This window comes from Strix aluco, chromosome 29 (assembly GCF_031877795.1).
Source record: "Strix aluco isolate bStrAlu1 chromosome 29, bStrAlu1.hap1, whole genome shotgun sequence".
NCBI classification, from domain to species: domain Eukaryota; kingdom Metazoa; phylum Chordata; class Aves; order Strigiformes; family Strigidae; genus Strix; species Strix aluco.
This window is the reverse complement of record NC_133959.1, coordinates 3,590,144-3,617,731: the sequence shown is the minus strand read 5'-3', so window position 1 is coordinate 3,617,731 and position 27,588 is coordinate 3,590,144. Positions and strand designations below refer to the sequence as shown.

Here is a 27,588-nt window from a genome sequence, read left to right as displayed (position 1 = left end):
CGGGTCACTTGTCACAGCTGTGTCCACTCCCAGCCTCTTGCCCCGCCCCGGAGTGGGGCTGGAGAGCAAGACTTGACACTGTGCAAGCCCTGTTCAGCACAGCCGAAACACCGGGGGTGTTATCCACGCTGTTTTAGCTACAAAAACAAAACACAGCACCGCGATGAGGAAAGTTAACTCCATCCCAGTCAGACCCAATACAGCCAGGTAATTTTGGTGCCCACCTTGAGTTACTGAGCTGGGCTTGCAGGACTCTCAGTGTTCACTGATCCTGCTCAGCACCACAAGTACGACTCACTGCAGCTCTTGCTGAGGAGCGATGGCTGAGGACTTAGGGACCACACGCAGTTAGGGACCACATGCAAAACGCTGGTTTAAGGACTTGGCCAGCTCGCACAGGAACTCTGTCAGACACGGGTAGACGCAGTTCACCAGGCGAGCACTCAGCTCCCCTATCAGAAGGACCATTTCTGCAGTCTCCTGCCTCTCTCGCTATATAGAATCAAATTCCTGCAGCAACTCAATTTATTGCCTGAATATGACCTGTCCTGTGTGCTTTGGAAGACAGTTACTTCTGGGTGAAGGAGATCAATACTATGTACCATCACAAATTAAAACTGATGATGTCACCAGCTGATAATTTTCAAATGAACGTGGACCTGAAACCTCAAAAGTCAATATTCCAACCTTTGCAAAATTATTTGTATGGTTAGTACTATATTGAAAATTATGACCAGAACTTAAGGTTTTTCATGAAAGAACCTCCTTTTAGTAAAAATGTTACAAAGGGAAACATAAGCCAACTCTGGTTTATTGTAAACCTCACGCAGTTTGATGCCAGCTGCTCATCCAGTATGAATCAAAACAGCTCCAGTAAGAACCACAGTTTTCACCAGCTAAGAATATGGCTGTTAGTGACATGTGGCTTTGCTGTATTTCAGCCAGCCAGCATGCGATGAGTGGCTAGATCAGATTTACGTTTGGGCAGTGTGGGTATGACTGAGGTTTTGGCTGACACACGAAATTTCTCCCTTTCCTGTTGGCTTAGATGGACATCTCACGACACTGCTCTGATATGATTTTTGGCAAGGGTCAGAGTGGCACAGAGCAGAAATGAAACTGAAACACGAAGCCAATGGGCAAACTCCCAGGAGTAAGATCAAAGCACCCTGGAAATATTCTGCTTTTCTAGCCTCTCACTTTCCCAAGATTGGGCTAATTCTGTTTAACTCCATGTCCAAGGATTGGATTGTTCTTGCCTTTAATGTTTTTTTCCAAGTTGGGGATTCTTGGCAACGTGATTTAGAGGGTGAGATAGGAATAACAGTTGGTTTCCGGTAGCCCAGGCATCAGTCAGCCCTGCTTGAACAGTGGCCAGCAGAAATACGCAGAACTCAACATAGTTGTGCAATGTTCCCTGGGTTGCAAAAGTATCTACTGAACCTAATGGTGCAGGTGCCCCATAAAAGGCCTCTGCTGTGGTTTGAGCCTCACATTTATTGGATGCAGAGAAGGGAAAGCTCTTTAAAAGCCTCTACACACATTTACTGAAGTAACCTTTCGTTGTTCCAGTCTCCTTCTTTGGACTCTCCTGCAAACACAGCTATTGGTCAAGCACTGCAGTTATATAGTCTTTAAGCCCTCTCCTTGCCTTTTTCTAACACACACACACATGCAGATAGACATCGCTTCAGTTACGGAAAGGTATTATGATAACAACCTCTCTCTTTTGAAGGCTCTGCCTTGCAAGATTCCTTCCCCTAAAGCCCTAAACCCAAGCTCCAGAAATGTCTGTAGAACTGCTTGCTTTTTTTTTCTAGCTCATGGGGATCTGAAGTACTGAGATTCATAAATCAAAATGGACATTGGCTGTGTTTGAAAAGAAAGCTGGAAATTTCTTAAAGAAACTTCTGGATGCAACAGCGCCAGAAGGGACTGAAAAATCCAAGTGTCCTGACTCTGTGTGTGTGGTAGTGGTGTGGGTAGGAGAGAGAGTGGAAGAGGCAGGGAAAGAAGGGGTCTGAGCAGGGGCAGACTTTGGAGACATCTTGTAATGTATAAAATTCTTTAAATAAAGAGAGCATTTTTACAAAGCCTTTAGAGATTTGGTTTAGTCCAGACTTGTACTAAGAGACAAAACAAGCTCTCCAGCTGTGTATACACAGGTCTTCCCTGCCAAGACAAACAGAGCTCTTGCTTTGCTAAGAGATGTTAAAAGTTACACTTTTCAAAGAGGCTCCTGGCTGGGCAGTCTGTGAGTTTGCAGCCAGGTGAGGTGGTTGCAACCGACCTACCAAGAATAATTAGCGTGACAGCAAAGAACTTAACCCTTCCAAGGAGAAAATTAATTCCTGCTCCATCGCTAGGCCTGTTAAGATGAAGTCCCTAAGCACCAGACTTACTGGAGACATGACCAGTGCTGAATTTCTGCTCAGTTTCTCCATTTAAAGCAGCCATGGTATTTGACATGTTTACAAGCATCCTTGGGAGTTTCCAGTAACAAGACGCTCAAGTAGCATGCTTGGAAGCAACACAGATCATCTATAGCTCTCAGTTTAGCTCTGAGCCTTGTTCCTAAAGATTTTTCTGAAGAAAGATTAATTCAAAGCAGAGCCTGAAACCCACTGGCTTCATATGTGGGAATTTTACAGAAGGGGTTGTTGGGTGTTGAAATGGGCTGCCCAGGGAGGTGGTGGAGTCCCCATCCCTGGAGGTGTTTAAGAGTAGGGTCGACATAGCGCTGAGGGATCTGGTGTAGTTGGAAACTGCCAATGCTAGGTTGAAGGTTGGACTGGATGATCTTCAAGGTCCTTTCCAACCTGGATGATTCTGTGGTTCTGTACAGGTTTCAGCCCAAGGCTCCGTGGTGATGCTCTCATAGCACGGCTGGGTACATGGTTGAGTACTCTGGAAATTCCTCGGATTCCTGCCTGCACCTCTGCAGGCAGAGAGCTTCCACTAATGCCAGTTACTGTCTAGTGAGACATCATTCACCTTCCTCCTCCCCACACAGAGTAGCTCCTGTGGTATGTTGGGGGATGTGGTGTAGGGGAGAACTTTGTAGAGTAGAGCTGATGGTTGGACTCGATGATCCCAAGGGTCTTTTCCAACCTGAATGACTCTGTGATTCTGTATTTCTCATGGGGCAACCATTGCTAGCTCCTAAATGCAGTCTGCTGGCATTAGGCGATAAGAATGCACTCTTGGACTCCAGCATCCTTGTGTCTGCTGCTTCCAGAGCACGACATGAGAGACTGTCCTGGCTACAGAGCACTAAGAAAATGACAGGTAGTTTAAACTGGCTTTCACTGTCGTTCAGGAAAGAAAGCAGAGAGAATGGGATACGTGCAGTCATTTCCCTCAGTGCTGTGCTGAGATGTCTACTGATAGGAACCATCTGCATTGGCAGATCAGACCACACTCAGCCTGCAGAAGAGAGAACGTGTTGTAGGACACATCTCTCCATCTCTCCCAGCCCCATTACTGAAATGGGGCAGTTGGTTTGAACCATAGCTGGGTAACGTGGAGATTTTATGTTCTGAGCCTAGGACAGAGCAGTGTGAGCTCTGCTGCTCCATCCCACTGCTTGCGCTAGTTTGGGCAGCTCATTACATCACCCTGTTGTGTTTCTTTGTGGAATAATAGACATCTTGCTTCAGCAGGAGGACTGTGAGGAGTCACCAAAGGGTTGCAGGAGAGCTGGTAAATCGGCTGCTAACAGTGATAAGGGCATGATTGAGGCATGACTGTGTGTTGAGATACAGTCAATTGTGCATTTGCTCCTGATAAGCCACCTCCAGGCTGGAGCCACAGTGTTAAATAAACCATAAGATGCCTCAGACTGAAAAGTGTTAAGAAACCAGTTCATTAAGAAGGATGGACTCGCCTCACCTCATACTGCTGTGGCTGGCTGGCTTCTGGCCCAAGAGCTGGTTTGCTTCCAGCCAGCATGGAGACATCGGATATTTGATGATGTGCTTTTACAGGTGGAGATGTTACCTCAACCTAAGCAAAGACAGACTATTTTCAGTCTGAAATAAATGCCAGGAAATGTGGTTTTTTAAGAGCCCCTTTTTATCAAAATTCACCAGTATCTGTGTTTCAAGAGTAGCAGAAGCAGGCCAGATGACCCCTAGCACACAGATGACCTCTAACTGCTGACTCTTTGGCCTTGCAACTTGCTGTTGTATTTGGGGACCTCCTCTGTCTGCTCCTCTGCCACTCATCTGCTCCCCTACCAAAGAGCTCTGTAGGGGAAGCTTCTTGAGCTCAGCACAGGTATAACCAAGAGTTCCAATAGGATTTTCTTCACCCAGGAAAAATCCCTAAGTGGTTTGTCCAAGCTGAAGTGCCAGTCTTCCTCAGGGGCATTTCTTCCCAAGGACACCTGGGTACAATGGTGCCATTACTTCGGGAAGAGTCTTTGGTTAAACACACTTTATATCCTGAGGGCTGTACTCTCATCAGCAGTGCACACTGTCAGAAGTGGCTAGGTGACAGTGTGGGGGGGGATGTCCCTTTCCTGTAGAATATGACAACCTGTGAAAGCAGGCGCTGACCCAGGTTATTCTGCCGAAGCAAGGCAAAGCGAATGCAAACTGAAGGAAAATGAGTTTAAATTGGAAAAAATAGATCATGTTTTTAACAAGGAGCTCGGTTTCGACTGGCTGTTTTCCACAGGAATGTGCTGGACCCCCCCCTGCACTACATAAGCTCACTTCAGAGCTCTGTGGGGTAGATGTGTCCAGCTGAGCACAGCATGCCATGAAACCTCATAGATGATGGAGTGATAACAGCACTGAGGGGCAGGATTCACTGACCAAACACAGACATTGCCCTTAGGATGAATGTATACAGAGGGGTGATCAGTTCTGCCACAAACATATGGACTATGGACTTCTCTACGTTTAATCAAGTGAATCCCATCTATGGAGTCCTCAGATAAAAAGGGAAGGGCTTTCTGAGGATGTGTTGTGGCTAATCCATATGTAGTAGGGTTTAGGCAAGAGTCTCTGGTTGTTGTGCTTTGATGTTGGACTTCAGACCAATTCATTCTTACAGATTTAAAATCTATAAATGCCTGAACAGTGTAAAGATAGTTGTCTGGAGGCTTCTCTCTGCCGCAAGGCACAGCGTGGTGCCACCATCTCAGATTGTTATACGTACAGGAGGTAATACCACACCACGAGACTAACTTGTTTCAAAGAACGAAGAGCTGCATCAGTCCAGCTAATATCTCTGCTGAGGAGTCAGGATTCCCAGAAAGGCTCATTAGCTTTGTACGATTGCTGTTGTTTCCAGCGTGGCCGTTAGCTGTTCCTTTGCTCTCTGGAGGTGTGCTGTCCTACAGGGGCTGGGGTATCAGTTCAGAGTGGCAAGCACTGAAAAATGTGCCCATCTGTGTTGATGAAAAGAAGGCATTCAAACTCCACAAATCTATCCGATTACAGATTTATTTAGGCTTTTAATTTGACTTTATTTTGCCATAATCATAAAAAGAGATAATTTTACTTTTAAACTATAATAAACTAAATTCCTGAATGCTAAGCAACAGCTGCTGCTGCCGTACACTCAACAAGCTGCATGTTCAACAGCTTAGGGCTCCAGTAAGAGGCTGCTTTGTAATGGAGGCAATCTAACTACCTTCACACTTCATTCAGGAAATACTTCACTTCAGAGGTAAATACCTTAATAGCTAGGTACTCAAAGAATCTTAGCATCATTTCCTCTCTCTACTTGACATCTTCAGAGATGAAGAACTAGTGAATATGTTGTATAACCCCAGCAGCCTTTGGTAACATGAACTCACATTACATCAGTGTCAGAGGAAAAGCTGCAGTACAGAAAAAAATGAATCTGTGGGGAGAGAGGCCAATTTTTAAATAATAGTTTTACAGAAAAATTAAACATCTTGATGTCATGTCTCTGATTTCACCCTCTTTCAAGTAGGAAAAAATTTGTTGTAAAAAGTGACAACATTTGACTCAGGTGAAGGTGTAGAAGCTCCTCCTGTGTTCCAAGCATGAGGTTTAATTTGGGGTTTTTTCCATCCAAATGCTGAAGTCTTCACTGTGGATGCCAGTTGCTACCTCTCATGAAGGAAAGTCTTCTTTTACTTTGGAAAAAAAGATTTTGAGAGTAACATTCTCTATCTTTGTGGAGACTGTGGTTCCCATGATTTGTCTGGTCCAGAAAGCCCTTGCTGTGTCTGTATGTCCTCTCCTCTTAATTGGTGCAAGGTTTCCAAAAGCTCAACCAACGAACTCGTGGGGTGGTGTTCTTCAGTGCAAACACTTCTGGGCTGAGCCGTGCTCTTGAAGCCTTGCATGATTGCTCCCAAGTCCCACATGCCATGAAGAACCTTGGAAGGAATTGTGTCCAGGTAAAGATAATAGCAAACTTAAAACTGGCATCCAGTGTCTGAGTTCTGGCTCTTCATTAGCCAGTACAAGAAATCAAAGCCCTATCAACTGAATACAGTGTTTCAAACATGTGAACAAAAGCAAGGATTAGAGCCACAGCAGGTCCTAGGCGTGCAACGTCCATGGAAAAGGCAGTGAGTATCTCCTCTTCTTCCATAATCCTCACTACAGGACTGTTCTCTTTCCAAAACCATAACCAGGACTGGGTTGGATTGAAGCGAAAATGCTCCCAAGCAGCAGCTTCTCACCAACAGAATCCATGTCTTTCAACAATTCACAGCTGTTTTCAAGAGATTCTCATTTCTCCTATTTCTTTCCAAATACCTCAAGAACTACTGGCAACCATTGAGTGAGGAGGACACAGGCTTTCAAAAATTGCTGAGCTTAAAGGGGTTAAACACATGACAAAGAGGACGCCTGAGAGCATGTGTGTGGACCTTGATCCCATCCCATGGCAGAGTCTTGGTCAGTCTTTTCACAGCAGGTCTCCAGATGAAGCCACACCAGCAGTCGGTGAAGAGCAGATCCTGTCCTGCATGTCCAGCGCTTCTCCAAAAGTACTGTATAGTGTCAGGACCTTGGGATATAACCAGAGTGAGCAAAAGCAGGTCTTGGACCTAAACAAGACATAGTACATGCGGAAAAAGGAGAAATAGCATCTAAATCGCTACTCAATACCTTTTATTTTAAAGCTGTTGCTAATCTGCATCTGTTTTCTTCCCGCATCTCCGTTTTTCTGCTTAGCTCAAGCTACAGCTTTTTATATTTTAGCATGTACATAACATGAGGATCTGCTTTGATGTGCACTCAGGGAGGATTTCTGAGTCTCAGTAATGTGTCTGTGTCTGTAGATTCACCAAAGTTTCAAAAGGATTTTGATGTCTTTTTGCAGCGGGGTGGGGCTTGTGAACTCATGGTTCCTTATAACTCATACAATTCCAGTCCTGGAAGAAATCTCCATTAACAGTGAGTCAGACTAATGCAAGTCCCCAGATTAGCACATTTTTATATGCTGTATCAATTTCTCAAAGATCCTTACTGTATAGGACAACAGTTCCTCTCATCCTCATAATTTTATTTAATTTCTACCAGCCTAACTGCCACTCATCCATTGTCCTGAAATATTTAAACACTAGACAAAGTACATAAGGAGGCTGTGGATTTTCATATCTGTAGGTTCTTAAGAACAAGTTATGCAAATATTGGTTAGGTCTAATTCTGGTAGTCAGTCTTGTCTAAGGGAAAAAGAAATCCAAAATGATCTCTAGTGTTGCCTCCAGCCGTAACTTTTCTAGTGGCAGACACCCCATGCCGTATATAAACAGAATACGTGATCCAAAACACCGTCTTGTAACATACAGATGGATGCTAGTGAGTGTCTCAGCATAAACTGCACTTTAATCCACTCAGATTTCCAGATGGTGGGAATATTGCAGAATACTCCATTATTCTTACTTGTAAGGCTTCTCCAACCCCCCCGGAGAAGAGTTATTAAGAGTGGCTTTGTCTCAGCTTTTCTGTTTCCTCTTCATAATGATTTTTTCCCCCCAAATTTTCAGTCTAATTTGGAGGCTTAGGAGAAATGAAGCAGCCACACAGGATGTGTCTGATACCCATGTGTGCATGCAAAACCATAGCAGGAAGCAGCCAACGGTAACGTTGTCCTTTTACTCGCTCCTGTCTACTCAGGTCACAGTCCTGAACTTGTGCGGTGCTGCTCCCAGTGAAGCAATCAGGAGGGATGTACATATTTCATACCTTTAGTTGGAAATGCCCCCAGAGCCTAGGCATGAAAGAACATATATCATGCTAGCAAGAAAGGGACCACAAATAGTTCATGGAAATTTAATGATATAACTTGGAAAGGTCTTTAATCTCAGCCTTTGCATTTCAGATGAAGTTAAATTCATTAATTTGAGCTGCCCAGTAGAATTTCTGTTCTGGGGATGAATATCAGGTTGGCAAAAACATCTCCTCCATACAACCTCTGGCTGTGCCTGAGGTCCATGTACATGGTGAAACTGAGCCTCAGTCCAGCTGCTCTTCTGAAAGACCAGCACCAGTCCCAGAGGAATGGAGAGATCCCAGAATCATGGACTGGGATGTGGCTCCTGAGACCAAACTGAAATTTGCTTTGCCTTGACCTCCACATGCATCCCCTGAGGTGCAAGGCTGTTCCAGGGTGTCACGAACTCTTAGTCATTTCTTGGGTTTCAGTTCCCTGGGGTAGGAGAAAGGCAAGGGAAAGCACTGGCTGTGGGGGCTCCTTTCTGCCATGCCCACTCAAAGCCATTGGGGTGGCGTGAGGGTAGTACACAGCTGAGACACGAGTTTGCTGGACACTCGACAAGCCCTTCTTCCTATCAATTCCAGATTAAGCTTGAAATTACTTCAACCAAAAATCTTGTGGAAGAATGCTATTGGCAGTCATTAGGATTTCCCCCCCACCCCCCACCCCAGATGAGCTTTTTAATGAAAGACTGTGTTTACAAAGAGATTTCTCATCCTCATTAGAAACCAGGCGTTCGGCTGATTTTTCCTAGTGTTCTGCTAATCCAGATGTTAAGACATAAAGCAGAACTCATAGCTGAGATATGTGATGGAGTTCCTTCTCCTCAGCCTGCCTCCAAAGGTGAGGCATAAGCTCCCATTTCTCTACGTCGTGGTAGAAAAAGCGTTTTGATAATCAACTGTAGTCCAAAGAGTTCTGACATCTACTGCTATAACTTGCCTGTATTTATGCAGAAAGGTCTGGCAGAAACTTCACCATGAGTGGAATTCAACTCTGTACTCAATTGTAGGTTGCCATTTTCCTCCTGCAGACAGGTTTACTTGATAAAATAATTACAGTTCTGTGAAACCACATTTCCCTCTGATTTCTGCAGAAAGCCAGTCATAGTCTGCTGGGAGTACTGGCGGGATGTAGACGCATCCTGCACATACAATTTTTCTGCATGCCCATGGGCTTTATGGTACAATCTTTAATGAGACAATCACATACTACTTTTCCCCTGCCAGAGGGTGGGCAGCGCTCCCAAAGCACAGCTACTTAATACCTTTGTTTGCTGCTTGGTGTTCAGCGTGTGACTCAGAGGCCAGTTCCCTGCGCACAATGGGAACCGGCCTCTGGAAGCCGAATTAATTTCCTCCAGAGACCTTCATGGAAACAGCATTCCCAAGATTGATCTTTAAATCTGACAGGAATATTCTGACTGGAATTTTCCAAAACTGCTTATCCTGGGTACAAACCTCTTTCAGCCTGAATAGGTAAAATTTGGTAAAGGTACAAGTAATAACAAAGAAGGTCTTTGCAAAGAATCACAGAATTGTCTAGGTTGGAAAAGACCTTGAAGATCATCCAGTCCAACCATCAACCCAACATTAACAGTTCCCAACTCCACCATATCCCTCAGCGCTAAGTCAACCCTACTCTTAAACACCTCCAGGGATGGGGTCGCCCTTGTCCAAAGGCAAGCCATTGCATTGCCACTAAGAAGCACAGGAGCATCTGAGGCAGCTGTAGCTGAGTGAGCAGAGGAGGCTGGACCGTCTTGGGTTGGGACCTTCTTGTCTCTGCAGCTGGCATCTCATCCCCTGCTCTGGGTTGGGCAGGAAGGCGACTGCCTTATCTTCTGACCCTTCATTGCTTTTGGATGCAGTGACGTGGCTTTCTCTCATTCTCACTGTGGGGAGGGGTGTCCATAAGCAAGAGTATCCTGATGTTGTTGAACCTGCTGGTCCTTGTGGGAGAAAAGTGGTGTGAAGATAAATGCCTGTTTTCACATTTCACCCAAATCTGGAGACCCTCTCTGTGAGGGCTGTAAGCAGCCCTCTGCCAGCTGACCGTGGGGAGTGCAATGGAACATCCCATCACAGCCACAAGCTCAGTGGAGCACGTTTAGAGGTAGATGAGTGAACGGCTGCAGTTCCTGTGCACTGATATCAACCCAGGGTTGTGCATCAACCCTCTGTTCTCTGCAAGCCCATGAAGATGGACAAGGAGGAACACAGACTGGCAGGAGGGGCATTGCTTGGGCCACATCTACTCAAGACCCTTGGGCCTAGCGAATGGGCACTCAGGTCATGGTGGCACAGCAGCTCCAGGCCTGTCCAGCCAAGCAGGGTCCACATACCCCATTTGTGGCAGGGACTTGGAACGCTTCCTGTTGAATGCAAAGATGAAGCTTGCTAGAGTGTACTCTGCTAAGGAGAGCACAGCGTTAACACTTCCATTAATTCAGTCTGAGAAGAATCTAATAGCATGCTATTTGTGTCTGCTTGCTCATTTCTGAGACTTCTTTCAAGATACTTTAGGTGTGGATAAGCCTCTTCCAAAGAATGCCTTGCTCTGCCTATCACAAGCATTGCATTGCCACTTTGAAGTACAAAACCTTTGCTGAACGCAGCAACGGACGGATGAAGATGACTGCAGCTCATGCACAGTAACATTAAAACAATCAGTCAAGACCTGTAAAACCAACCGCATTGTTTGGAAGTCCTTCCTCGGTAGTGTCCTTGCCATCACTTCCTCCCAGCTCATTGTCCCCAGAGGAAGGTAGGCAAAGTCCATAAACCCTCTGCCCAAAAATGCTTCCTGCCTGGCAGACACAAATTTCTCCTTCCCTTACTCAGTGCTATAAGGAACACGCCATCAGCTGCCCAGGAGGAATCCCCCCAAATTCAGCCACAGCTCAGCCCAGCCCAGCCCAGCCACCACCTCCATATACTCTTTCCCCTGGTATCCAGGAGCCTGCCCATAACCACGATCTCTGCCAAAGAAGTCTGAGAGGTGCAGGGCTTCCACCTGGGGCAAGTGTGTGCATGGGAAAGAGTCTGGAGCTATCGAACCCCTATGTTACCCCCAGCACCTCCACTCCTGCACCTCCATCTCTGCACTACCTGACCAGGCAGCGATTCAACAGCCCACAGCATTCTGACCCCGTGGTCTCTTCCAGGATGGAGGACACAGCGTGGCAGTGCCAGCTCCTCGCTCCAACTCTCCCAGACATTTCCACAACTGCTGGAACTACTGGCCCCATGTTGTGTGTGCTTTGTGCCTCGGATACCGCTGCAGCAGAGAGCCCTTGGAGGAGGGTTGTGCGTGGAGCTCTATCTCAGGTTTCATCAGGCTAAGACTTTCACAGGAAACTGTAAAAATAGGACAGGAAAACTTAAAAAAGTTCTCCCTTTACTATTTCCTTTGAATATGTTTTTTCAGCACTTGGAATGTCTGGCCTTATAAACTGCCTCAGCCAGCTTTTTCTTTTCTGCAAAAGTCCAAACAGTTAAACATCAGGAATGTGGCTGTGTTTGTATGAGGTAAGGAAATGACTAGGTGGAGAAAGTATTCCATGAGAAAGGAGCCCTTTACGGAGACCCTCATGCTGTTCTCCCCGCATCCCCCATCCCCCCTCCCACCAAAGCTGTCACGTATCGACAGCCTGAGAGGCTTAGCAGATATTTAGAGTCGCGTTGTGTGCCGAGACCTACGACCAACGTTGTAAAATCTCTACGTTCACATTTAGTGCAGCAGAAATAATCACAGGATTTTTGGTTGGCTCCTTTCAGTTGGTTGGTTGGCTGGTGGCTTTTGGATGCCGTTCCCCTGTGTTCTTTCCCATATGTTCATGGTCTCTCTATGAGGAGGGCATGAATTGCTCCATTAAGCATTTAATCTGTAAGTTATCAGCTCTCCCAGCAGGTCCCAGAGGGCACAGCCAGCCCGCTCTGTGGGCTCTTTAGGGAACACCCCCACCACAAGCAGCCAGAGTTTGTGTGAGAATCTTTTTGGGGAGAAGTTTGCAGCGGGATCTGCCAGATTAGTGCCTTGCCTCGGTTGCATCGGCTCTCGCTCACTCCCAGAGCTGCCTATTTATCTTGCTCCAAAAACCCGGAAGGTTACAGACAGAAAGAATTGCAAAGCTGTGCTCCCGTGGCCTGGGGGACCAAACTTCCTGCTGATGGAAATCATTCATTGAAAATAGAAAAATAGATATTGGGCTTGATATCCACGCTCCTTACTCTCCTGTACTCGGTTGCTGGAGCTTTTAGAGAGCAGCGTGGAAGCCTGCCAAAGCCTGGGGCATGTGTTGTAGTGACCTCATCCCAGCGAGGTCTGTAGCTCCCCGGGGATTACTTACAGGCAACGTTTGTCCTTACTGTTTTAAGAAAAAGCCTTCAGCGAAAGCATTGTTTATTATGAGAAGGAATCTGATTTTTAGCAAAGAAAAATCTCTTCTTTCTTGCTGCTCTATTTATTTATTTTGTAAAGAAGGAATTCACCCAGCCCATGGCCTGTCCCATGAGGGGATTCCAGCCAAATGGTGCCAGAGAAGTGGCAGGCTGAAAGACGGGGTGGGAGTGCAGAGGAGAGCTCTTCAGTCCCTTCACCTTCCTTTTAGCCTGGACTCCACAGATCTGCGTACACGGCTGGAGTTAGGCATGTTCGTGTTTCTAGGATTGTGTTTTAAATAGCGAGGAAAGTAGTGCAATTGTTCCTGCTTTTGCATCTTTACCCGGGGATGTGAATTCCCACTGCAAGCATTAATTTACTCGGTGACACCCTGCTGGGTAGATAGATGTTACAGAAGTGGAGGAAGCTATCTTTTTTCTTGTGAAAACTTTCAAACAAAATACTTCTCCAAAGTTCTTTGTCAAAAACTGCCAATTTTCCCAAAGGGACAGTAAGAACCAGTTAAAAGGGAGTAAAATGTTAATTTTAAATGCCTTTTTTTCTCCCCACAGCAAAGCAGCAATTTAAATTAGATGAAATGAAGTTGTAAATATTTCAGGTTCAGATACTGTTTCAATTCAGGTGTTACAAAACATTTGAAAAACGCCCTTGTTTATGGAAATGTTCAGTTTGAGATCTCCTTCAAAGGAATCAGTCTGAGTTGCTGAAATGAACATTTCCCTGAAAAATAATGGCATTGAGTTATGCTGTATGTCCCGGGGAAACATTCCCTACAAAAGATTTCCATTGTTTTCATTTAGCATTGGGGAAACTGAGCAATAGAGATGGTGCCTTCCAACTGTTGTACATAAATGTTTGATAGCCTCAGAGTGGTAATTTTAAATAGTCTGAAACTGATTATTCTTTTTTAATGAGTCCAAGCTGCATTTCTGGCATAAATTATAGCCGTGGCTGGCAAAGAGTAGTGCCTCATTCTTCATTACCTCCTGTAGGAGGTGAGACAGGTTCTGGCAAGGTGAACTTGGGTTAAGTAGGGTAGACAAAGCCAGGGCAGCTTCCCTGGTCAGCACAGCACCCCAAGTGCTGGAAATGGGGAAACTACAAGGTTTTGTGTGCTGGTTCGGCTGAACGAGAAGTACTTGGACTCGCTTACAGCACTTTCATATCCCACCCCTTCCAGCAGGACTCCATGCAGCACGTGGGTGAAGGCAGATGTCCGCAGCAACCGTGAAGCATTTCTCCTAGACACACTAATTAGGGAAGTTAAAAACGTCTACAGGGATATTTTCAGAAAGCTGCTTGCAAGTGGAATAGCGTGGCTCAGCGTAAGAGCATGTGTAATGGCATGGATCCCACCATTAACTCCCCAAGGGTTTGCGGCTTGGAATTGTCAGGAATGACCATTCATTAGCTATAGGGGTTCCTAACGATCTCCATGACAACCAGCCAAACATGGAAACTGGGAACGAGGTCTATTCCTGTTACGCTTCCTCTTCTGAGCACATCTGGGGCCTGTGTTGGCCGCAGGATCGAGTAGGTAAGACTCATTGTAGCCCCAACATGGCTCTGCAGCATCTGCAGAAGTCCCTAGTTCAGGTTAGGTGGTGCTTCAAAGCCATACGTGGGGGGAGGCGAGGGTCTGAAAACAAAGAGCATAGCAAGGAGTCAGATTTCTTGTGGTTAATGCAAACACGTTGACACTTCAACTCTGATTCCATGGTGCCTTTTGCAATTTGAGCGCTCACTCTCCTTGCTGCCTGCTCAAGACAAGTAGGCATGAATAGTAACCTAATCTAACTCTACGGCGATAAGAAATCTACAGACTGAATGTGCTGAGCACAGTCCACTTCGCAATTAATAGGGCAAGAAAGAAAAATGAGGTCAGTGCATGGACGAGGCTGATGATAGATGCTGGGAGAGAAGCTGATGTCGGTCCTCTGCTGTGTGTTTACTGTTTGCAGAACTGTATTTGGAGAGGTTAAGTCAGGCAGTGAGCTGACGTTTTTTGCAGCCACAGGTGATTGGTAAAGTTCCAGATATGCATGGCCCTGCTGTGTTAAAAGTCTCTTCTGTAGAGGTGAAAGGATTCTGACTGTTCCCAAAATAAGCCTGATCCAGTATTTCTTGCAGTCACTTTAATGAGAACCTTACCTGCAGATGGAAAGGTGGAACTCATCCATATCCTACCACTGGACAGTTACTGTAAGGCTGAGTAAGCTTGAAAGAGGGAACAGGAAGAAATCTCAGCTTTCAGCGAGGAAGCCACCTCGTCTCTGTTTTTCCAAGAAATGTACCAGCAAAGACCACACTTCTGAAGGACAACTACCTGCCACAGGGTTCCTGGAAGATGGGATCCCATACATAGATTGTAAAAGGGCTTTAGACATCTCCTAAGCATGCATATTTCCTTAATAAAATTTGATTGGTGCCTCATTAAAAATTTAATAATTTGACCATTAAAATTAGCAACAGATGGGAGCTGGAATGCAGCCAGGCTTTCTGGACTCCAGACTGCGATTTCCTTGGCTTCATTCCCTCCAAAGAAGTAATCTACATATGAAAATCTATTTTTGTCAATTATTTTTTTAAAAGGGGGTGTTCTCCTTACAGTCGCGCTTTCATTATCAATCTCAAGGAATTCTTGCTGCAATGCATCCAGCCATGCCTCAGCAAGATGATGTGGGAGGTGCAAGTTTGCCCCTTTCCTCTCTGCACAGCGCTGCCGTGCCTCGGTTTTGGGTTATACAATGATGAGATCTCAGTCAGAGCCCTTTGTAGGTACACACCACAATGACATCAGCTGCCTGTTCTTCTCCATGCTCCTTCTGACTAGGAAAAGGGGAAAGCAAGCCCTCTTTATTAGGTGTTTCTGCATTATCCTAGAGTTAACAAGGCTTCAGAATAGCTCATAAACGTATGATATGTCACTGTGAGCACATAGGCACGTTCAAACAGAGCCGCAGCCCACCTAGTCGCAGTTATCCAACACAGAGGCTCCACCTGCAATGGTGCTGCAGGACAATACTGAACCAAAAACAACTCTAAAACGTGACTGCCTGGGAGGTTACGAAGTGGTATGAGGGTGGATTGAGGTCCCCTGGATGAGATGAGTTGGTACCTCAAAGCTCTGGCGGTGTCCGTAGGCGAATGTTTGGGGCACAGCATAGGAACAGGGCAATCCTGTACGATCATCCTCTGTAAGACTTGCCCAGGCACCCGTAGCTCACAATTTTTGACAATTCACAACATCTTCACTTAGAAGAGTTCCCCTTAACTTGTATGTTGCCTGAAGAACCACTTTCCTCAATTTATTTTGAGCCAGCATCACTTCTTCTCTGCCTATAATACCTCCCAGTCCTGGCTCTGCAAGTGAATAACCTGCTTCTCTGGCCACTCATGAGTTTCGTACCCTGCTACCACGTCTTCCTCCAGGCGTTTCTTTGTCCGACTGAGGACTGCTAACCAGTGCAGCTGTTCCTCATGTATAAGCCCTTCCACACCTTTAATCATCCATGTTGCCCTTTTCTGATTCTTTCCCAGTTCTGCTAGCTGCTTTCTGAGTTGGGGGCTAGGCCTGTCAGCAGCCCTTAGGATGGAAACAAACTTGAGTTTAGTGATGATGCTCTCTCTCTTTTTTTCTTTATTTCTCTCCTAATACTTTAGCAGAGTCTATTAGCTTTTTTTGTCTTTACTGAGTTGATCACTCCATTGAAATGGGATCACAAAGCCATTTCTTTCATAGTTCTTTAAGTATGATTGTTGAGAAGTTCTAAGTTGTTCACTGGCATGGCTATAAAGAGTTCTGCTTGGTCTTTTTCTCAAGGCTGAAAATTTGAGCAAGAACCTTTCAGTTTTATAAAAAAAGACAAGGGGTGAGAAAACAACTCAATTTTTGTTTATTTCTTTTCTAGGAATAAAGTAGAACAAACTAAAGCATTAAACTTGGCATGGCAGGGGACATTAATAAGGACCATGTGCTTTGGTATCTTGTTAAAATTTGGGTCAAAAAAAGATAATTATTTGGTAACTCACCATTGCAAACATAGTATATATTTCTGTTCTAATTTCCAAACAAAGGCATTTTTATGGGATTGTATCACCTTTATACCACTGTAACTTCAACAATCATTGCTCTCTTTTTTTTGGGTGTGAAATTCTTCTTGCTGTGACCCCTCGGTGACATCCGCAGACCAAACTTCTTTTGACACTTCTATCAGCATTAATGTTTGAGTATGACTCTGCTCCCAACTGCTCAAGAAATACAAATCAGAGGGAGCATTAAGCTGGAAATAAGCAATTATTGTGCTAATTGATCCTTTCCTAGAGATAGAGGAGGATTTCATGTGTGGTTTCTACGGAGCTTGTGCTGACCCTGATGCCAGGTGGGACACTTGTAACACAGATGAACCTCACACAGTTTTCACTCAGCACAAGCCACAGGACCGAGGGAGGCAGATCAGCACAGGCACTGGCAGTCTAAAGCCTGCAGAAATTGCCAGCATTTCCAGATGATCTTTTACAGCCCAGAATAAAGGCCCTCTGTCATGGCTTCATGCAAATGTAGGTTCTGCCAATGTGGCTGTCATGCAAACATACCCTATGGGAGAAAGCTTTCTGACTCAAACCATCTATTTAATGTTTTTTCTTGCTTTTTATTCTTTACACATGTGTGTCAGGATTTAAATAGAAGGGAGTTGATTGCAAAGATCATGTGTGGAAAGACTTATATCTGAGAATTTGCAGGCCAAGAAATGGAGCTTTGCTTTGTTGAGTGTCTATATCATGCTAAGACTTTTCTGGAAACAGAACTATTAATCTTTAGATGTGGGTGCCAGTGCTGCCCGTGGCTCATGATTTAGGTATAACCACCCTCCACACAAGTTTTTTGTTGCTTCACATGTCAAATCCAAATGTTTCACCACAAAGACAGCTGTGAGCTAATCTGGGTACTGATGCAGGGATTTGGGTTCACAGTCAATTACTAATTACTGGGCACTCCAACATCAAAATTCCCCAAGCAGATCTCAGCCAGACTATCTGAAATAACAGCTATTTGACCAACACCTAACTTCCTTAGACAGTTAATGTGGAATTTTCTGGTCTGACAATAACATGGTTAAAGGTCCTTTTTCCAGCCACAGATCAAACACTTACACGCAATCATCTATTCCCAGTAGAAGGAAAAAACCTCTTGTTTAAGAATTTTGTTTCCTGATGAATGCCTGCTGTGCTAATATCCCTAATCAAGGGTCATGAGAGCCCAGACAGTGGCAAAACCACATTCCTTAGTGCAAGCAAGCCCTCCAAAATCTTTTTGGTTTTAAGGGATAGGAGGATCCTTGTCGGGAATGGGAAACAGGCTGGTTGTTTCTGCAGCATCTGGGTTTTAAAGATTTAGTTAAAATTGCCAGGGGACCTTTAAGAGTTAAACCAAAGAAATTAATCACAATGACGTGTGTTACTGCAGGAGGTTGCCTTTACAGGGACTGTCAGAGAGCATAGAAATCCCTTTGCAGACATCATGGGGAAAAGGTTTGGGAATTCTCTCCCAGACTGTTTTGTGGGTGAGATCTAGGACTTACTCGGCAAGGCGAGTAGAAGTGATCTGACAGCAAGACATCTCCGTTATCCTCTGTGTTCACGTTATAGGAACTGTCAGGCCCTAAGGCTGTCCATGAGAGATGCTGGTACCACGTCATCTCCGTATGCATCTTTGCCCCTAACTAAAATTAAGTTTGATTGCTTTGCTGACCCCAGCAGTTCCACAGAACAGGTGATCTTGCAGCCCTTAAATTTTCCCTTTGCTGGAAAATGCATATTTTGAGTTCATTCTAGGGGCAGTACTTAAAGGGAGTGACTCAAGGCATAGAATAAGTATAGTTGATGGGATGAGCCTGAGGGAGACCAGGAAGAGCTGGCTTGGAGAACCTCCAGATGATCACATGAAACATATATCAGAGAGAAGGTCACCACCTCCAGTACTGGTCTCCAGCTTGGTCTTAAATTTTTGTTCTTTTCATGATTGCAGATCTTTTTTTTCCCCAGAACTTCTTGACTTTGCACCTGAATGGCTGTGCACCATTTTTTTTTTCCCAGGACTTCTTGACTTTGCACCTGAATGGAAGGGGAATAGGCACTCTGTTAGACAGAAAACCTTGTGTTTGTGTCTTGATCTAACCTGTAAATGTTATTGTTCTCCTTCAGACTATCGTACTGGTCCCTGCTTTAGCCAAGTAAATAACCAGATGTGCCAGGGACAACTCAGTGGGATCGTCTGCACCAAGACCATGTGTTGTGCCACCATTGGACGGGCCTGGGGTCACCCATGTGAGATGTGCCCTGCCCAACCTCACCCCTGCCGCCGAGGCTTCATTCCCAACATTCGTACTGGAGCCTGCCAAGGTAAATGCCATGAACATCTAAAGGACGTTCCGTTATCCATCCTCATGTGAACTGAAAGGGCGAGTGATGAATGCCTGCCAGGAGCTCCAATACAGAGAACAGTTCTCGCTGTAAACTTTGCTAAATCCATCGCTGTGTGTCACAGAGCGTCACCGTGGACCTTGGGTCCCATGGGATCATCTAAGATCAACTTCGCTCAGTTAAAGATTCTGGCCATACTGTGGTTCTCAGGTGACTTCCTCATCCCACAAGATGTAGTGAGTCAGGCTAGTGTTTCTCCAGGTTTAAAACTAAGTTACAACCTTCCACATACCCTCATTCTGTTGTGCTGCTGCTGTTGTTGGAGCTTCTGTCCCAGCTCTGGAACATGATCCACACTTGTATCAGGTGGCTAGTGCTCTGTAAATTGTATGATTGGTTCAAAACAGAAGCTCTGACTCCTTCAAGATCACACAGGCAATTACAATATACATAAATCACATGCTTAGGGGTTGCATTCAGTGTCTAGGACACCCAGGGAAAAATAGCAGAATGGTCCACTGAGCTCCTGTCAGCAGATCCTACTGGCAGCCTTTCTGGAGCTGCCGTTGCTTCTCCCTAGTCGTGGGTTGCAGGGGGCTCCATTTAGAGTTGCATGAATTCCTTTCTGCATCTGCAACTCATTTCAGTCTTTACCTGCCATGATCAAAAGCCAGAATTACAGTCCAAATCCCACACTGGCCAGTGTCTGTAGGATAAAACTGGGGAGGCTGAAGAGGAGAACTCTTGTCTGTTGTAATCTGTGTTTCATGGGCCAAATCTATTCAGGAGAGCTTGGCCTATTTAATAGATTTGTAAATCGCTGTTACTCCAAGCAGAACTGGAGTATAAATAGTATCTGCAACACATGAGCACACTGGTTCTAGCAGCAAGTACTGAGGCCTTCTGAGGTGCTTTGGAAAGCACAGTGTCCCTTCACCGGTGAGGAGACCACGGCTGCAGGATGAGCCTTCCTGGGATGGGGCTGCAGAACAAAACCTTACAGTCCATAGGTTCTCCTCTCTTCCCTACAGCAGATGTTGCTCTCTGAAGGCTGCAGGAGGACATCCCACCAAACCAACTCTCCTCCTCAACTCAGCTACCAGCCTGGAACAAACCACGTGGTGGTGGACACATTGATGTTTGCTTTGGAAAACATTACTCTACTTTTGTCTCCCTCTCACTTGCGTAGATAAGCCAGCAATACCTTTATGTCCATTTTCTGTCCTTCACCTTATCTCTGATGTTCTCTGCTGGGTAATTGCATTGTGAAATGTAAATCCACCTGCTTGGAGCAAAGCTGCTTCTTTCTCATAGCACTCCCACCATGCTGGGGTTGAACGTTCAGCGGTTGCAATGGCTGCACTTTCTAACGTCTTTGCTCTTCATCCTGTAGATGTGGATGAATGTCAAGCCATTCCTGGCCTCTGTCAAGGCGGTAACTGCATCAACACGGTGGGTTCTTACGAGTGCAAATGCCCTGCGGGACACAAGCAGAGCGAGACCAGCCACAGATGTGAAGGTAAGAGTGCAGACTCGTGCACGGCTTCACCAGACGGCTCCGCGCTGGGTTCCCAGATACGCTCTGAGAGCACAAGGGCATTTAAAAATGTGAGAATCCCTCTGCTCACAGGGCATCTCCAAGGCTGGCAGAGTGGAGATGTGAAAGAGCTCCTATGCCAGCCTTGATCCTGGCTTCCAATTAGGAGGGAGTACTGCAAGCATTGAGGCATGTTAGAAAATGTACTGCAAAATGAGTTTCTGGTCTGTTGATCTGCTTCCCAGAGTCCAAGGCAAGGAAATGAGGACTAGAGCTTGTCTGATCTTCTGATCTTCTCTTCAACTGGAAAGAGTTTTTTTTCATGCAGGTGTTTTCTGAAACATATTTTAATGGCAACAGACTCATTGAACAGAAGGGACCTCTGGAGGGCTTTAGATCTCTGCTTAAATCAGAACTGGCTTCAAAGTTTTATCAGGCTGCTCAGTCTGATCAAGTTTTGAAAACTCAAAGCCTTTTCTTTTGGGGCTCTTGTCCCAGGGTTGCACCACTGTCATGGTGAGGACTATTTTACTTATATCCACTTGATATTTATCTTTTTGCAGCTTGCAACTTGTTGCCTCTAGTTCAATAGCATAACTAGAAGGAAGGCAAGGCGGGTGGAGTCTGACTAGCTGGGATAGTGATGGAGTAAGACAACCAGAAATAACATCATGGTTCTCAGTGCACTGCAGAAGATCCGATTCCATGAGATGAGGGTATGGAGCAAGTAAATGCAGTGTTGCTTCACTGGCTTGGTGACATTTTCCCAAACTGACAGGTTGTCCAGAACCTGAACCTTGTCCTTGAGTACAAAGCAGGCACAAATGAAAATGTGGTATTAGAGACATGAAATGTCAGTCAGCAGCATGCCTGTGAGCATCCCTCCTTTGAGCCAGTGGCCTGATGCTGTCCCAGCCCCCCAGGGGAAGCATACCTCCCCGCCTACCCAGGGTTGTCTGCACACAGCCTGCCTGCTCTGCCTGGTTTTCCTGTCTTTCTGGTGACTTTGTAGGATGCACCTTGCTCATCTTCAACTGAGTTGTAAATGGGTGTGACCTTTTCAGGCCCAGCATCTCTTGGAAATGATACAGTGCTTCAGCAGCATGGTTTGTGCTTACAGTTTGGGATGCTCTAAAACCTTACTGTGGGCAGCCTGGGGAGTGCAGTCAACTTTCAAACTGGAGAAATTCCCAACCTGATGGAAGGGAACTTTGCAGAAACTACTCTTTGCCTCTTCTTCAGCACAGAATTTGGGGGAGTTTAAGTATTAACTACCTTCTAAAGACACATCAGTGAAGGACCCAGATGCTTTGCCCTGGTGTGCAGGTGCAACTCTGCTCTGAACATGTGGGCAAGCTGATCTGCAGTGTCGGCACTCAGACCCCCATGTCTGGAGGCAGGGCTGCAGGAGATGGAAAGGATCAGTCTCAACAGCTCAGCAGGGTCTGGTAAGATGGTGCAGAGAGCTCTTCCATTTTCAAGGGAAATATTTTCCAGGTGGTTAACAGAGTTGTTTAGAAATGGCCAAATACCTGATCCTCAGACCGGAGGACTAGTTTCATTTGGGGTGTAAACATTTAACAGTGTTAAGACTAGTTGTGGTGGTTAAGGCAGAACTCTGCCTGCTTCTGGAACCCCCTGGAACTGCTCTTTGCTCTTGGACTCAGGATAAATTGGTCCGCTGTGTTACTTAGTTAAACTCGGGACTCACCTAGGTAGTGAGAGGCAATGTCTTGGTCCATGCTGTAAGACACACACTTCTGTAGTAAAGTGTGGAGCGCAGGCAGGATGAGGTACAGTCAGTATGTTAAACATTCACAGTGCCACCAATCTGAGCCCTCTTCATGAGAGTCTGGCCCCAGCTCCTTAGGTCCAGTCTCAGCACCTCTTTTATCACTGCTCAGCACATCTCTGAGGTGTGCAGATAGGAAGGACACGCTCTTCCCAAGCATTTTGCAGCAGTTCTCGCGGGCCTGGCGCATACCTTGCTAGGCAGGCTGCACCTCTCGGAAGTAGGGGAATAAACATTTGTTGTATTTTCCAAACATCTGGCAAATGAAAAGGAAAACAGCATTAAACTTTTCCTGCCTTGGTTGTTAAAGCTCTTTCCCACATACCCTAATGAAACCCTGCTGGCCTGTGTTTGCCATTTTAGGGATAAACCGTGTTTGTTGTGCTGGTGTGACTGCGTCCCACCTAGTTTTCCTTCAGGAACTCCACTTCCCTTTCATTCCTCTCCAAGTCTCTGCTGTAACCAAGACAAGGGATGATGACTGTACTAGAATCCAGACGTTTAACCTGGAGTTTGTTTCCAGGGGGCAAAGTTATTTTCAGTGGCAGAACTGTAGGTAGTGAACTGTTACACAGAGAGTACACTTAAAGCAGCCACCATATAAGCATGGGAACTTAAGCAGTCACCATATAAGCATTAAAGCATCTCTGCGGCACTGTGGGTTTGATGGCGTATGTTGTCCCATGGGGTTTCTCCCAACAGTCAGTTCTTGGGGAAAGGAGCATCACTTCTTCCAGGTGACCGTTGCCATACCCCCACCTTCCTGCAATGCAGACATTTTCCTTGCTAGGATAATTCTAGCAGTCTCTGTGTCAGTGCATGCCATGTGACCTGGGTTCAGCCCTTCAGAAAAACTTTTCCAAAGTGAGACACCAGCTACAGAGGTTAATCCGTCGGTGGGGGATGGACATACTTTTATGTTGAAGACATCTGTGTCCATGGATCTTCCTTGGCAGGATGCCATGAGACTTTCTAGAATTTTAACAGAATGGTTTCTTGCAGTGCTCTGGCATCCAAGGACTTGGAACTGATAGAATCCAAACCAGCCCTTTTATGTGGCTCTCAGGTGAAGAACCAGTCCCCAAATCCAATGATGTCCCATGCAGTTTGGCTGGCCAATGGGCAAAGGTTGGACTGCACTAGAACCACGGGCCCAACCTTAGGACACAAAAAAATTGTTCTTGCCTAGGTCTGCTTCACCCATGCTGGCTGGGGACCAGGCAAAGCACATATGAAATCAGTTTAGCTGGAATCTCCTATATACCAAGATTAAAAACAATCCACTGTCTGAATCTGTCATCCAGATGCGAGGGGCCTCTGCATGGGTCCCCACTTCCCAGAACGCCTGCAAAAGCAGCATGATGTGGCCATAAACATCTTCCTTTCACTCTCCTTCCTGGATGGCCATAAAAAGACATCTCCAGCATCTACGGTGTCTGTTCCATCACTTATCTTACCTCAATTGCTAAGGAGACCACCAAAAGAGGAGGCTTTTCTTTGGTACGATTTACTGACCTAGGGGTCCTTCTGTGAGAGTGACATAAACATGAGGGATGCTCTAAACTGACAGAGATTGTTTTCGAGGGCTTGTTTCCCAGACATGAATCACCAGCACGTCCCCACCAGGCAGTCAGAAGGTGGGGAGGATAACCTTGTCTGGGTTATCACTGCTCCCTTCTAGGACATGTACCCCAAGTGAGTCACTAAGGCGATGTGAATAGGGGAATAGAAAGCCAACATCTTGTAAGGGGTTCCTCTGATGCTGAAACTTTATAAATACAGGGAGATCTGGGACCTGTCTCAGTTTGCTGCATGCTGTGATATGTCAGGAGCAAACTGTTTGGTATAGCTGATAGAGCACTGAAATCCTGATTTGCTGAAATTGTCTGTACTGCCAAAGTAGCTGTATCAGTCCAAGTAACCTCCTCACTGAGCTAAGGGTTTCAGTCAAAATAACAGCCACAAGCATAAGACGATGCTTTCTTTATCCAGGTGTACTCCAAGCCTAAAATCCCAAAGCTGCAGGAGTTCCCTTGTTGAGTCTGTTTGCGTTAACTTTATAGCTGGTGAAAGGAGTGATTTCTCAGCTTGCACTCAGACCATCTTGCTTTAGGAAGAGGAGATGGTTTCCTCTTGTTTTTGGATTCCTTATCCAAGCCTAGCATCCAGGAAATATTAAAACTAGATCAAATGTCTATGTTAAATTCTTCCCTAGTTCCCAGGAGCTTGTATTTTCTGCTTAGAAGATTCCTCCTGGGGAGTGAAGTCAGCAGATGGGATTGTGTTTGAGCCAAAGGTCAGAGCCCGTGTCACTGTCTGCTGATTAATGATGTCTCCCTCATTAACGCAGCAGCATGTACCACTAATCTTCTTTGGGCTGTTTATTGGTGGGAATAGGCAGGAGTAGAGATAATGTTGTTCGTTTCCCATAGTGATACTTATCTCTTAACACAAATGGCACCTGGAATTAAGGCTCCATTTTCAGTCCCTGAATCCCTGAAGAATAAAGATGCTTTTCTTATGCAAGATCTTCTATGCTGATAAAGGAGGCCAGCTCAGGCCCTGATCTCCCAAGCATGCAAGGGGGCTGCAGCTGGATGCACTGAATGAATTTTGGTCAGCTCCAGGAGGAAAATGATGTCCTTTTTCTATCCGCAAAACGTGAAAACATGCACACGACATTAAGTTTGGATTTGAACCTAAATATCCTCCAAGTTCAGTGCTGCTCAGTTCCAGAGTTATTTCTGCAGCTCATCTCTACTGAATGTGACACTTTCAAATAGTGGCTTATTTTATGCCTTTGTTCATTGTATTCTGAGGGAGCTCGAGGGATCAAGAGTGTCTGAGCTTGGGGCTGTGCCTGAGCTTGGGGCTGTGCAACTATAATGAGAAATTTTTGGCACAGAGAGTTGCCTGCTCACTTTCTGAAAGATAGAAGCAGTCTATGAAACGCAGTAGTGATGGGGGGGTGGACTGAGGGTGGGGAAGGGGAAGGCTGCTCTCTTAACCAGCGCTGGAGACAAGGCCAGCTTTGAAAGTGCTGAAGGATTGCATTTATATTGTGTTTGTATGAAAAGATGAGCGAGGAGGGCAGATATTGGCAGCCTAGGGCTAACTTGACAGGTACTATGCATGGCTTATGGAGAAACTGGAAAAAAGCAGGATCTGTTAAGGTCTGCAGGGGAACGAGAAGTGTGTGAGCCCTGGGAGAAGGGCATGCTTCTATCCAGCTGACTTCTTCACGCTGCTGGAAGGCAAGAATTGCTGAGGAGGACACAAGAAAGCACTCCTGGCACTAACGGTGCAAAATGAAGAAAAGAAACATCAAAGCTGAAATCAGACACATCCTCCTGATACAAAGACCTTTACCAATAAATCGTGGGGAAGTGGGGGGTTGTTACACAGAGCGACATTTTTAAATTATCCTGGAAGCAACCATAAAAATCACACTTAAGGGAACAATTCCACGGTATGTTCTTAAGGGTGGAGTCACTGACTGAATAAAGTTTTTCCTTCCATAATTTTAGTGGTTCTCTGCCAATAATGTAACTTTTCTTAATAGCCCTTCCTCTACTGCATAACAAAATGCTAAGCCAGCTCCGTTATCAGTGAAGTATGTAATGCCAGTACCTCACCCAGGGCGCTTTCCAATGCCCCAAAAGGAATAAGTGTCTTGCATCCAAAATTGTTCCAGCATGATAACATGCTAGGTACAAAAAACTACGTGGAGAAACACCAGGCAAGGGAGTGAAAGGCACTGCTTTGTGCAACAAGCTCTGTCCACATCCATCCAGGCTGGATCCTTTTTGACCTGTCTTCAGCATCTCCAGGAGACAGATTCTGCCAAGGGAGAACAAGTCCTTTAAGTACAAATCTCACCTCTTTTTACTCGCCCCTTTCTAGGGTACACGTAGGGTGACGTGTTAGATGCTACTTATGCCCCCGTGGGCTAGTCTTTTTTCACCACCGCACAAAATTCCGAATTTTCTAATGAAGACAAGGGTCTATTTTTTACTCTGTTGAGTCTCATTCATGTTTCTGAATTGGAGGGAGCTTTCCTGCATTTTCCATGAGCAGAGTGGGTAGGCTGGCCCACTTTCCTCACGAATGGAACATGATAGCCATTTTATTAGCATGTTTTCAATTTTCTTACAAAATGTCTACAGAAGAGCTCATTGTTTGGCTCCATTAAAAGCTCATTTCCATGGATTTGGTGTGGTTTGGAGGGTTCCATTACTCTCCTCTGTGGTTTCTTTGTGCTTTCTGGAAGGAAAGGTCTGAGAGTCCCGTGCGCTGCACGAGAGAGGGCTGATGAGGCATGACCTCTGCTACGTGACACAGAGATGTTTTCTCCATCAAGTCCTGTTTTTTTAGCAGATGGAAAGGTTGGGGTTTCAACATGTCTGTGGGCACCCGTGTTGGATGGGCTTTGCAGACTGCAACTCTCTTTCTGAAGCTCTGTAGGCTTTGGCTTCCAGCATTTTCAGCCTTAATGATCAGGCCAACTCCAACCCAGCGAGTTGGAGACCAGATCCAAAATCAACGTTTGCATTGAATTCTGCCATTGTCTGAAGAGCAGAGCGCACAGAATATTGCTTTAATTTTTAACAGAGAGTTGGAAAAGTCGTGAAGTAGCCAGGTTGGAGTTGGAAGAATTCCCTACCCAGAGCTGGCAGCTGGGTGTTAATGAGAGGTGTACATATCCATCCCACTGTGTCAAGCTCTCCATGGACTTCAGCTCTGAATGAATCAAAACTATGAGACACTTTACAAAGAGAAAATAAAGAAGGCAAATGTGGTGGGGAAGAACTGAAATAACAACAAAGCCCAGAGCTCAGTTTCTCAAAGTACAGGATGTGCAAGTAGTCTTGGGAAACTCTGGCTTTTTTTTTTTCTGCTTCTTGGGTTTCTAGCACTGCTCTCATCTGAGCTAGGATTTTCAAGGGGAAAAAAAATGTTGCAGTTTGATTTAACCTTTTGAATTAACTGTTTTTCCTTAAGAATGGAATGCAGTTGCTGCCCCCACAAACACACACTTTTTCTTGGATGACTGATGCTATGTCATAAGTATTGATCTAATAAGATGCCTGCCTGTCAGCTGGCCTCCAGATCTCTGATACAACAAACTTCAGAAGAGCTATGCAGAAGTTTTAAGCTGTTATTTCTAATAGCACAACCAGCTTTTGCTTCGTAAAGCTCTTTCCCTTCCAGTGTTCTGCAA

General features: G+C 45.5%; 1 protein-coding gene across 1 annotated transcript in view; it reads left to right on the top strand.

Moving 5' to 3' along the window:
* The window catches only part of LOC141916199 (fibrillin-2-like), a 113,698-nt gene that overhangs the window by 28,999 nt on the left and 57,111 nt on the right, over positions 1 to 27,588 (top strand). The window contains exons 6-7 of the mRNA XM_074808453.1: positions 18,820 to 19,017; positions 20,432 to 20,557. Of these exons, the coding sequence (XP_074664554.1) occupies positions 18,820 to 19,017; positions 20,432 to 20,557 (324 nt within the window). The remainder of the gene's footprint in view (positions 1 to 18,819; positions 19,018 to 20,431; positions 20,558 to 27,588) is intronic.